The 12,399-nt window shown below is 34.6% G+C and overlaps 1 protein-coding gene across 1 annotated transcript; it reads left to right on the forward strand.

Moving 5' to 3' along the window:
* Positions 1–5,936: 5,936 nt before the first annotated feature.
* On the forward strand, positions 5,937–11,949 carry LOC142355218 (mu-type opioid receptor-like). The gene is made up of 5 exons (XM_075407445.1): positions 5,937–5,988; positions 7,025–7,291; positions 8,299–8,493; positions 8,869–9,046; positions 11,799–11,949. Exons 1-5 carry the CDS (start codon positions 5,937–5,939, stop codon positions 11,947–11,949), a joined length of 843 nt encoding a protein of 280 aa, XP_075263560.1.
* Positions 11,950–12,399: the final 450 nt, after the last annotated feature.

A 12,399-nucleotide genomic window follows, 5' to 3' on the forward strand; every position in this document is an offset into this window, starting at 1 on the left:
CAAAACAAAACAAATCCTGCTGACTGTTTTTATATCACTTTTTAGGCTAAAAAAATGGCGAAATGTTTTAAAATTCACCTTTTTTCATCAAAAATTGAACGAAATAATCCTCTTTAGTCTACTTTGATTACGTTTGCCGGAAGAACACACCTCGATATAACTAACACAATCTTTGTCAATTACATGGGGAACTAGTCCTTCTTTTCTTCTGTTTCAGAGTTGTCAGGAATTGAATTTTTGCCGTTTTCTGCTAACTTTACTCAATGATTATCAAAAACACAGAATATATTTTTGATCATCTAACTAACAAATTATCTAGATCTAAATCATTCCAAACAATTGAGCGTTCCTAATGGACTAAAAACAATATAAGGGCTTGCCTTGGTCCAATCGTGGACTGTTACAATCATGAAATATTTCAGATTGTAATCAGTCGGTTTTTTAAAAAAAACATTCAATTTTTATGTTAATTAAAGAACAGAACAATTCAGATCAAAGCTCAAAGTCGATAAGCTCAATTGGCTGCCTAAGCAGCTCCCACTTTTTGTATTTAATTTCTTTAATCAAAAGATTATGGCCACTTTGGCTTTTAAAATTATATGATTTTTAAATAATCAATGGCTTATTGAACCTTGCAACTATTTTTCTTTTAACTTGGTCCAACTTGTAGCTTAGTGTAAGCAAAGAAAGATTGATTGTTCTTCCTCTTCTTTTGTCTGAAATAATTTTTTTTTTCTGCGCTTGGACCTGTTAAGTTGATACTACTGTATTTCACAAATACTTTTTCTAATTTTTAGGAATTGTCCCATTTTTCACATTTTTTCCTCTCTTGTCACACTATCCCATTATTGAAAGTTGAGATGTTACAGTGTTGCGGTTCAAAATAGGACAAAATTGAGAATATAAAGTCTTCAAAGGCATAGATCTCGGCTGAAACGGCTTCGACACCCCTTTCTCAAAGAAATTAATTGAATTTTTCATATTTGTCTTCAACTGCAGTGTTTATTTTGTCCTTTCAATCCTATAAATTTTCCCGGATAATGAACGGTCTCATTGGTTTTTTTCTGGAGGAATAAATTAGGCAATTATTCGGTTTGAGTAGATTGCTGATGGCTTTCATGACTTTGAAAGCAATTTTCTTTTTTAAAAAAGTTTTTTTAACTTCGTGTTTTTGTTATTTTTTATTAATTTCTTAACTAAACTTGTTAATTAAAGGTTACATATGACATTAAAAGAAAATGCAAGGTGACAAAAGTTTATGTTCTTAACGTGTTCGTTATGAATTTACTTGCTTGAACATAAACATCTCTAGTTTGCTACTTGGAATCATTAAATTATCGTTATATAGCAAAACATGAAAATGATTCAACTACCATGTATATATATATATATATATATATATATATATATATATATATATATAAATATATTGTTCCGACTCCTCTTGAGGGGGGAGGAGCTATATACCACAGCTGGGTTTTTTTTGTTCAGACATTTTTGACTGATCGACATATTCATTGTAGAGATTTGTGAGTGGTATCATTAAAAAGACCGTCCAGCGTAGAATATGGAATCAAAGAGATTTTTTTTTCAATTTCGTCTTTTGAGTTTGAGTCTTTCGTCAGGGAGTTATCGTCGTTGAGTTTGAGTCTTTCGTCAGGGAGTTATCGAGGTTTAAAGTTTTCAGATAATTGAGTGAATTTCGTTGTTTTTATTTACATTTTCCGTAATTTTTGCCAAAAATTTCGTCAATTTTGCTAGAATGTGTAAAAATTGTTAACAAGAACACTCTTTCTTGTTTTTTAGAAACAAAACAAAACAAATCCTGTTGACTGTTTGATATCACTTTTTAGGCTAAAAAAATGGCGAAAATTTTTTAAAATTCACCTTTTTTCATCAAAAATTGAACGAAATAATCTTCTTTAGTCTACTTTGATTACGTTTGCCGGAAGAACACACCTCGATATAACTAACACAATCTTTGTCAATTACATGGGGAACTAGTCCTTCTTTTCTTCTGTTTCAGAGTATTCAGGAATTGAATTTTTGCCGTTTTCTGCTAACTTTACTCAATGATTATCAAAAACACAGAATATATTTTTGATCATCTAACTAACAAATTATCTAGATCTAAATCATTCCAAACAATTGAGCCGTTCCTAATGGACTAAAAACAATATAAGGCTTGCCTTGGTCCAATCGTGGACTGTTACAATCATGAAATATTTCAGATTGTAATCAGTCGGTTTTTAAAAAAAACATTCAATTTTTATGTTAATTAAAGAACAGAACAATTCAGATCAAAGCTCAAAGTCGATAAGCTCAATTGGCTGCCTAAGCAGCTCCCACTTTTTGTATTTAATTTCTTTAATCAAAAGATTATGGCCACTTTGGCTTTTAAAATTATATGATTTTTAAATAATCAATGGCTTATTGAACCTTGCAACTATTTTTCTTTTAACTTGGTCAACTTGTAGCTTAGTGTAAGCAAAGAAAGATTGATTGTTCTTCCTCTCTTTTGTCTGAATAATTTTTTTTTCTGCGCTTGGACTGTTAAGTTGATACTACTGTATTTCACATTTCTAATTTTTAGGAATTGTCCCATTTTTCACATTTTTTTCCTCTCTTGTCACACTATCCCATTATTGAAAGTTGAGATGTTACAGTGTTGCGGTTCAAAATAGGACAAAATTGAGAATATAAAAGTCTTCAAAGGCATAGATCTCGGCTGAAACGGCTTCGACACCCCTTTCTCAAAGAAATTAATTGAATTTTTCATATTTGTCTTCAACTGCAGTGTTTATTTTGTCCTTTCAATCCTATAAATTTTCCCGGATAATGAACGGTCTCATTGGTTTTTTTCTGGAGGAATAAATTAGGCAATTATTCGGTTTGAGTAGATTGCTGATGGCTTTCATGACTTTGAAAGCATTTTTTTTTTTAAAAAAGTTTTTTTAACTTCGTGTTTTTGTTATTTTTTAATAATTTCTTAACTAAACTTGTTAATTAAAGGTTACATATGACATTAAGAAAAAATGCAAGTTGACAAAAGTTTATGTTCTTAACGTGTTCGTTATGAATTTACTTGCTTGGACACGGATTTTTTGGCAGAAAAAGTAAACTTATTTTTGGTTTTTGTCAATGTTTGACGTTTTTTCTTCACGTAAGACATATTTTCTGAATAATTACAGGTCTCAGGCGATTTATTTAGATGAGCAAAGAACCTGATAAATTGTTTTTTTTTGTAGCTAATGACTTTCATGGATTCAAAATTCTCAACAAAGTATTACGCTGTTTTTTTCTTTCTTTGTCTACTTGTTTCCTAATCTTATTAATGAGAGGTTGAATACCACATTATTGGGGAATCAAAGATAGCTCAATAAAACATTATTTGTTGGGCAAAATCTGGCTGTATGGCTTCGACAGCGTTTTCTCGCAAGTTTTAATTGAACTTTTTGTTTGTTTTCTCTATTTGTTGTTCTTTTTGTAACCGCATAAAAAATTGAATAACAGGTCTTAATGCCTTATTAATAACAGTTATTATTGTCTGAAACATAGAGGCGTGTAAGATCATAAACAAGTTGTATTTTTTTCTAGTGCTATCAAATGGTTTTCATTACTTTGAAATTAATTGTTCATAAAAAAAAGCCAATTTTTCACAGCTGTTTTTTGTTCTTTTTGTCTCATTGTTCCCGAACTTCATTATGGAGTTGTCCCATTTTTTTGTGAAGTACAAGTTTTTCTGTTTAGTTGCAGTTTTATCTAACGCTTTTTTGACTTGTTATTAAGTTTTTCAAAAAAAAAATTGACAACAAGTTTTGGATATAATTAATTTTTGTTGTCTGATTTTGTTGTTCTTCTTGAACTACTTTCTTAATAGTGGCTAATCTGACCAATTTAATGCGGCATTTTTTACTCCACTGAGTTATTTGCGTTAAACGCAATCTTTTTGTTCATACACATATCTTTTTGAAAAATACTGCTCCTCATTTCGTAGACATTCATGCCAAAAATGTGGATGAGCGGGGTCGGAACTTTATGTGCAAACGCACATTGCTGAGCCTCCTTGTATATATATATATATATATATATATATATATATATATATATATATATATATATATGTATATATATATAAATTTTCAGTGTGCATGAGTTATCAAGGAGCTGTAGAAGTAGTCAATAAAATCGGCCAAAGCTTTTCTGGTAGTAAAGACATCAAGACTTATTAGCCAAGCTAGTCAAAAAAATCTTAGAAACTACAAATGTTCTCAAAGACATTGTACGCAAAAAGGCTGCAGTACGTTTTAATACGAACGTTATGACATTTCCTGTGCTTAAAATGAGCGCTTGAACGACTGATAAGCGCTTAGAACTCCTCTTGTACTTGAGCGACTAAACAATTTTAACATTTTCAACCTAACAAGCAAACTTTTCACCTGGTTCCTTGAACCAATGACATCACACTTCTTACAACAAAGAACCAGTCATACAAATGTTTTCTCACTATCAGAAACGAGCATGCCGAAAAAAAACATACAAGAATAGAATTTTTAATGCGACAGTTTTTTGTCCTTTTTAGTCCTCTCAAAGAAGTTGAAAGTAAGACAGTGTAAAACATATGATAGCAATTTAGCTAGACCATTACGATGCAGAGGTATACCCAAATCGTCATGGGCAGATATGCCCGATGCGTGTATCTCGTGTTCGTTTTTTCACTATGTTAATACATTGAAAGTGGAACAATATTGCGGATAACAGCTACTTTAGCAGAAACCGGCAAAATGGAAGGGAATATCGTATCCCGTGTTCGCAAAAGTGTCCTAATTTTAGCCGCAAAATACAAGTACAAACTTAATGACCTATTTTTTGCGCAAGTTGTATCACGCATCCGCTCCTCTTATGTATCGATTTTTCGCACGCAATGTAGCTCGATTTCGCATATAATCCGCAATTCAGCCTAACTTTATTACTACTTATTTAATTAAGCCTAACTTATTACTATTAGTAAAATTTATCACTACTTTATTACTACTTATAGTACTTTATTACTACTTATTTCTACTTATTAGTACTTTTTACTACTACTTATTAAACTCGGCCAGTCCCACATTGATATACAAAGCCTTTGATGTCAGAGGGATTTGTCGGAAAAAAATCAGTTTTTGTGGTTGCATGTATTTAAAGCACTTTAAAGCTTTGAAAGCTTCAATTAAATCTTTATTAAAGTGCTTATTGCATGCTCAAAATGCGCGCGATTAATAGATACCTAAATTGAGCGGAAACGTGCTACAAGATTTGTTACCTACTTTTCGCACCGAATGTTCTTTTATTTCGCAAAATTGGTGGAACCCCTTTTGCGAAAAGTAAGATACAAAGGATGTCTCCTAATTTCGTTCATTGCATGTATCTAATTTTCGAGCCAATTTTACTAAGGCCTAAATTTTGGGGTATACCACTGCATCGTAATGACATTAACTGATCGTGAAAGAACTAAACTAATTTAAAAAAATTGCTCTGTACTCGTGACATTGATGTTTTCGCTTCATATGGGTTCCTTTGCTTCTGCGGTCCAAAATTTGAATTTTTTGCAGATACATGGCCATTGAAAGTCTTACGCGGTGTATGAATTGACCGACATCATCTTGTTTTAAGATCCCCAGATGGCTTCAACACTCCCTCACTGACCCGTTGACAACTTCTTTTTTTTTTCAAAACTCGACAGTTTTGAGAAAAAATTGAATTTCTTGAAAGAAGGATCTGGCCAAAATAGATAAAACATAACCTGAAACCGCACTTTGATCTAATTTTACCTAATAAAATTAACATGAAAAGAAATGACAAAAAACAAAAGGTGTTTGCCTGCCTAATTGAACTTCAGAAAGCTTTATCAAATTTGCTGTAATATTTTGTTTGGGGGTGTGGGTAACATAAAGATGGGGGAGTTTGCGGCAAAATCGGGGGTTGGGAGTTGGGAGGTAGTTGTCGGTGGGTGTAGACTTGGACGGTGATAGGTAGGTTTGGGTCAGCAGCTGGATGGGGGGTTGGTAGGTGTTGAAAAAGTGTTGCCGTTTCTAACCGCAGATCTGAAAAAAAATTTCATCTCTTAGCGCAGATCTTACATAACCGTGCGTTAAGTTTAGCGTTGATCTGGTATAATTGTGCGTTTCTAAGTGTAGATCGTACATTATTTTGTGTTTCTGATAGCAGATTTTACATAATTTCGGCATTTTTAAGCAAAGATCTCACAGAAATTAACTAGCTTAATATGTAGATTTTGGGAGAGGCGTGGGAGGGGTGAAAGGGTAGCTAGTTGGAGGTGGGGAGGAATAAGCAGTTGGGAAACGTTGTAGACTGAACAAGGATGAGGGACTGCGTTTAGGAGAAAACAATTTAAAATGACTTTTCGGGTCTTTCCCATTATAGCCCCCCATGAAATTATAGCCCCTCCATTATGGCATAATTACCATGATTGGGGGGGGGGGGGGCTATAGGTTATCTGACCACGACCACTAAGCTGGGGGGGGGGGGGAGGCTATAATGGAAAAGACCCGTAAGTTGTAGAAGCAGTTACCGATTGCTATATATTAGAAATTATGCTACTGTTAAAGTCCAACGTTCAAAACAGAAGTCGACGTTTTGAAATGTAATTGATGTTCAAAGTGATGAACAAATTTATTTGTGCTTAAAGAAACTGTTGAATAGCGCAACTCCTCTTCGAGTTGTCATGACCGATAGAGAACCAAAACTTGGCTTTGATTCGTAAGAATTTGTACATAGCCAATATTCCTCTTCGAGTCATAAGAAAGTGTGGACAGTTTTAGTTTAACTAAACTTTATACCCAACATTTTGCAAAATTTTAATATTCGGCAGATATTTGATTTTTTCTGACAAACGAAATTGAGATGAATGATTTTTGACCAAAAATATGTCTGCTTTTCATTTAGAGTTCTATATATAAAACATTCATCGGTATCTGTATCTTCCTTCTACCATTGAGGTGACTTTTCTATTTGACTGTAGTGTCTGGACTTGCTCTAATTATCTTCAAAACCCTCCCGACATTTCCCAAACCTCCTGGATCTGGTGTCCGGGCACTACTCTTCTGCAAGCTCTACTGCTCCGATTACCCCCTCTGGGCTTTGCTGAACTCCTCAGTGTTCAACCTCCTCCTAGTGACGTTGGACAGATACCTGAGTGTGATCAAACCCTTCTTCCACAAGAACAAGTTCAGCCAAGGATGGGTGCTGACAGCTGCAGTTGTGTTGACGTGGAATCTAGGAATTATAAGTATGATAGTTTCTAAAATGTGTTCTAATATGAAATATTTGCTTTTCACATTTTTATGACAAAGAAAAAAAAACAATTTATTGCTTTGAACGAAACGAGTTTTTTTTTGTAACGAACTCAATTTTTAACTGCTATTATTCCTATTTAAATCATTATATTATTTGCATGAGAGAAAACAACCCACCTTACCTCTGTCAAAAGATAACCCGGCAAAATGAGCGGCATTTTTTGCAAAAAATCGCGTAGTGTCAATTTCTGACCCAAAATTGAAGCTTCTTTCAATGAACGCTTCCTACACGATGTGAGTTGGGTTTTTGGCCAAGCCAACAAAATAAAAATTTAATTCCAAATGATATCAACTTAGATTATGTAACGTTGCTATCAAAACTTTTTTTATAAAACTTCATAAAATATTTCATCTCTACATGATCCACGCTATGTTATACTCAGAATTGATCGGCCATTGCTGAACTTCTTTTTTTTCCCGTAAACAAAATTTTCCAGACTGCCCGGATTTAGACCTCGACCTATGAAAAGACCCTGGCTCGACCCATGAAAATACCGTGCTCGAATTTAATTGGCTGTGAAAAGACTTAGCTGGACCCATGAAAAGATTTTACCTCAACTTTTCCCAAGTTCTGGGCTGTGTTTTTATAGTCAATAAAGACCCCCCCCCCCCCCTAATAGAATTATAAAGTCTTTTCATAAGTCGAGGTCTAAACCGGGGCTAAATGTTTCTCCAAAATGAATAATGAAACACCAAAATGAATAATGAAAGCAGAATGCGTTTCCGGGGTTTTTGTTCAAATAAGACAACCTGAGATTTGAGACATCGTTTGTTTCCAGCCTAATCAGGCTTGTACACTCATTAGGTGATGTTCGTAAAACTGAAAACGAGCGATTTTGGAAACTAGCCTATAATTTATCACCTTTCTCGTCTGAAGTATTAAAAGGATCTCTAACTTAATAACTTTTATAGTCCTATTTACAGTTCCATTGATTTGCAGCTTCTTCGTACATGATTCTTCCCTGGGTAGTGAACGGGGAGATATGTGAGATAGACTTCTCTCTTCCCTCCTGGTTCTTCCTCTGGGGAGGATACTGGTCTCTATTTGGGATGCTAGTGATCCCTACCCTCCTCATGCTTGTAGCATACGCACACATCAGCCGCATTCTGTCAAAGATGCCCGAGAATTCAAAAGGTAGGATTATCAATGCGATGTATATCTTAAAGCAAGGGCTCAGATTTTTACATTCAATTTTGCACAGCTGCCCACACCTCGTAATTTTAATCTGGAATTGCTCCTGTGTCATCTGCCAGCAAAAAAATATATAAAAACTATTAGCGTTAAATGAACTGGGTTTATATTCAATTGATCGCTAGTCTTCTAAAGGCTTCCTTGCAATTGATCATTTATAAAGCTAAGTAAGTAGGATCTATTACATATCATTCTCTAAAGTTCTCCCTTTTTACAATAGCTGTAATAGGTTTGATCTTGGGCTGGGTTTTGTTCTTTTGCTGGAAAGAAAAACTATGAAAAACAGTATTAATTTGTAATAAGTGTTTTTACAAACAGGCAAGCGACTTCAGAAGAAAGTGACTCTCTCCTGTTTCGCAGTATTGACTGTCTTCTTCATCTGTTGGATCCCAGATCAGATATTCTTTTTCCTATTCTCCCTCAACCTGCCCTCACTAAACATCACCCTTGGCAGCTGGACTTACCATGTCGTTGTCAATCTCGGATACCTCAACAAGTACACGGATATTTTCAATCACCTTGCAATTGCTTTAGTTTTTGAGATGTAACCATAATTTAAATAAAGCCCTAGTCTACTATCGAAGGCTATTTTGGAAGATCTTGCAAGAGTCTTACAAAATCTTGCAAGATAGCTGTCGGATATGAAAGAATCCTGTAAAAGCTTGTAAGACTCCTACAGGATAAGTGTCGAACTCTTGTAATATTCTTACAAGATAAGCGTCGAAGTCATGAAGTTTCTTGCATGATAAGCGCTGATCTTGCAAGAATCGTACAAGATAGGCGTCCGGAAATCTGGTTTTAGCTTGAGCGTGGGCTTTTTACTGTCTTTGACGACTAGAAACGGTTCATTACTGAAATCCATACTTCCAGTCAGTTCCGCAATCTTCTGGCTATGTTTTTGGTGTATATGAAAACTTGATTTCTTCAACAGCAAATTTTTATTTAGCAATTTTTAGAACTGTCACCTCTCTCGACCCGTGGTATCTTTAGCACAAGCACTTCTCACATGCAGTAAAACCAAGCAGAAAACTTGTTCAACTAATAAAAATGTTAGTGGAAACGAGCGAGATAAATTACATAATCTCAGTCAAAGAGAAGTAAACAATTTTAATCATTTCTTTGAACTATTGGTGAAAAATTGAACAAAAAATTTAGACAGAGGGAGTGTTCTTTAAGAAATCAATAAGATCAATTTACGTTTTTTCTACCAGTGAACGACAAAAAAGTGCTTAGAGTCATTCAGGAATCTAAATAAAAAAACAGCAGACTATATGGATCTGAACTACATCTTTATAAAATCTGTAGCGGCTTCAATTGCCCACTATTTTTGTCCGATATCTCTCATAGACTCATAAAAAGTTATTCTAATTCGCATTTCTAATTAATTTACACAATTTAAAGTTTTAAACAACCAGCAGTTTAGTTTCATGGAAAAATTAGGAACAGTCCACGCAGTTAACCTAGTTCAGCTCATACGGATATCATACTATCTCATTACAGAGCGCACGTTCTGTACTTATTTAGATTTAAGTAAAGTTTTTGACACTGTTGACAGAAAAAATACTGCTTCAAAAGTGTAAACTTCATGAGTTAAGGTGTTTTGTATAGAAAATGTTTGAATCTTGATTCAAAAATAGGGAACAATTCGTACAATTTGGACAACGGAAATCACAAATAACGGAAGTCAAATACGTGGTATCACAAGCGTCTATATTGAGCTCACTCCTCTTCATTATTTACTTAAAGGTTCTGAAAACAAACAACCGGTATTCGAACATCGTTTTCTATGCCAAAGATACTGCAGTTTCCACTAAATGAAAAAAAAAGCAAACGCTCGTCCTGAGCACCGAAAGATTTTATCACAAACAGAAAACTGGCTAAAATAAATACACTTCAACTAAACTCGGATAAAAGTAAAACATTATCTTGTAGGACAGAAGTGATGTCTTTACCTTGAAAGAGAAGCCCTTCAAGTTCTAACTTCTTTGATTTTTTTGGGCATAGCAATTCGCAAATAAATAGATTTTAGAGAACACTCTAAGGGCGTAGAAGAAAAATTGACTCAATTTTGTGGAGTTTTCTAAAATTGAGAAAAAAACCCGCAGCCAGTTGATATACAAGAGATATACAACCGCTATGTCAAATCAGTGGACAATACGGGATTCTAATCTATTGGACTGCCGTTAGAGATGCAATGCAGAAAATTGACGCATAATTTAATAGAATACTCAGAAATTATTTTTCAGTTTGACTCAAATTATGAAACAATTTTTCCGATATGAAAAAAAAAATTCCGCCTAGAAACCTCACAAGAACGATGTTTTTGAACTGATAACTAAATGCATGCGACGTGAAATTGTATCATAGGCACAAATTACTTCATCACACAAAATCATTTTTCAGATTTGTGCTCAAGCGGAAAACGATTAAAAGCTGCCCCCTATAATTCATCCTTTCCTGAAAACAGTCAAAGATAAAATTGTTAACATATTATTATTATAATATTGTTAACATTATGCAATTCAAACCTACATATTTCTCAACTTAAAATTGAACAATTTAGTATATCTTATGAAGGTTAGGACAAAACTAATTGATAAAAATATAAACAAAAAGTCATTTTGAAGTGCATGCAACTTTTCTTTTGAGTCAACAAAAACAGTGATGAAAAACTGCAGTCAAATAAATATGGTCAGTTAATGCTCTGTGGTCAGATTTTGTGGCTGCTGATGTCCCGACTTTGGTCTCCGATCAGACGTTAGTGCAACCATTGTCCAGACTTTCGTGCGACTTTAGATCAGACTTTAGTGCGACTTTGCGCTCTGATCGGACCGGAGTGCAACCATTGTCCAAACCATCGTGCGACTCAAGCGTTTTCCGGACCATGTAGTATGGGTTGCACCACGCCAACAGTGTGCGACCCACATGGTCTGCTCAGAGTGGTCCAGGGTCGCGCACCTAACCTGGGTAATGGCGACCTCTCTGGTGCTCTGCTTTTATAAGATTTGATCAAGTGTGTACGTGCTCTCTTTACTCTGTAAAGACACCAGTAAACAATTTATTATTATTATTATTATTATTATTATTCTCCTTTTCTCTGCAATATGCAGGGAAATATCTTTCTTTTATGAGCAAATTCAGTGCTTTTCATCATATAATTCCTAAAGTTCACTTTTCTCAGTGTTGCAGCGATGTCATGAAAACCGATTTCTAAACATCGATGAAAATATCCTCATTATTCCCTACAGCTGCTTGAACCCTCTTTTGTATGGTTTCTTCAACCCAAATTACAGGCGTGTGTTCAGACAAATGCTGTGCAGACATTCTTCGTCAAATGAAACTTCAGTTGCAGCCCAATCACGCTCTGCAATTCCCGAAAAGAACTATCGAGCTGACTGACGACATGGCAAAGTGATTCAAATTAGGTTTCTTGATATTTTGGAGCACCTCCGCTGAATCCAAACAGTCGAAGTATTTGTTCAGTTTTTCAATTGAAGACTAATAAGATTATCTGGATTCAGATTAGCCCGTAATAAACTAGCCTGTATGAGCTTACCTCGTATTAAAACCACCAATGATAGTGTTCCACGTAAGAATCGCCCAATCATGTCAAACAATTTCTGTTGGCAAACAAATTCAAGAATTCTATGATGCAGTAATTTGTGTCGACCATCAATTCCTTCAAAGCATCAGTACCTATTCGAGCTAGAAAAATTTTGTATAAGCAACCTTCCGCAATCCAGATATTCAATAAATTCTCTGAAATAATTGGTCTAAAACCAACAATTAGGATCCAATATCTGATTTGGTTTAGCGGAGTATTGTTTTCCATATCACTAGTGTAACCAA

Source organism: Convolutriloba macropyga, unplaced genomic scaffold (genome assembly GCF_964194025.1).
Source record: "Convolutriloba macropyga unplaced genomic scaffold, txConMacr16.3 SCAFFOLD_5170, whole genome shotgun sequence".
In the NCBI taxonomy this organism is placed as follows: Eukaryota; Metazoa; Xenacoelomorpha; order Acoela; family Convolutidae; genus Convolutriloba; species Convolutriloba macropyga.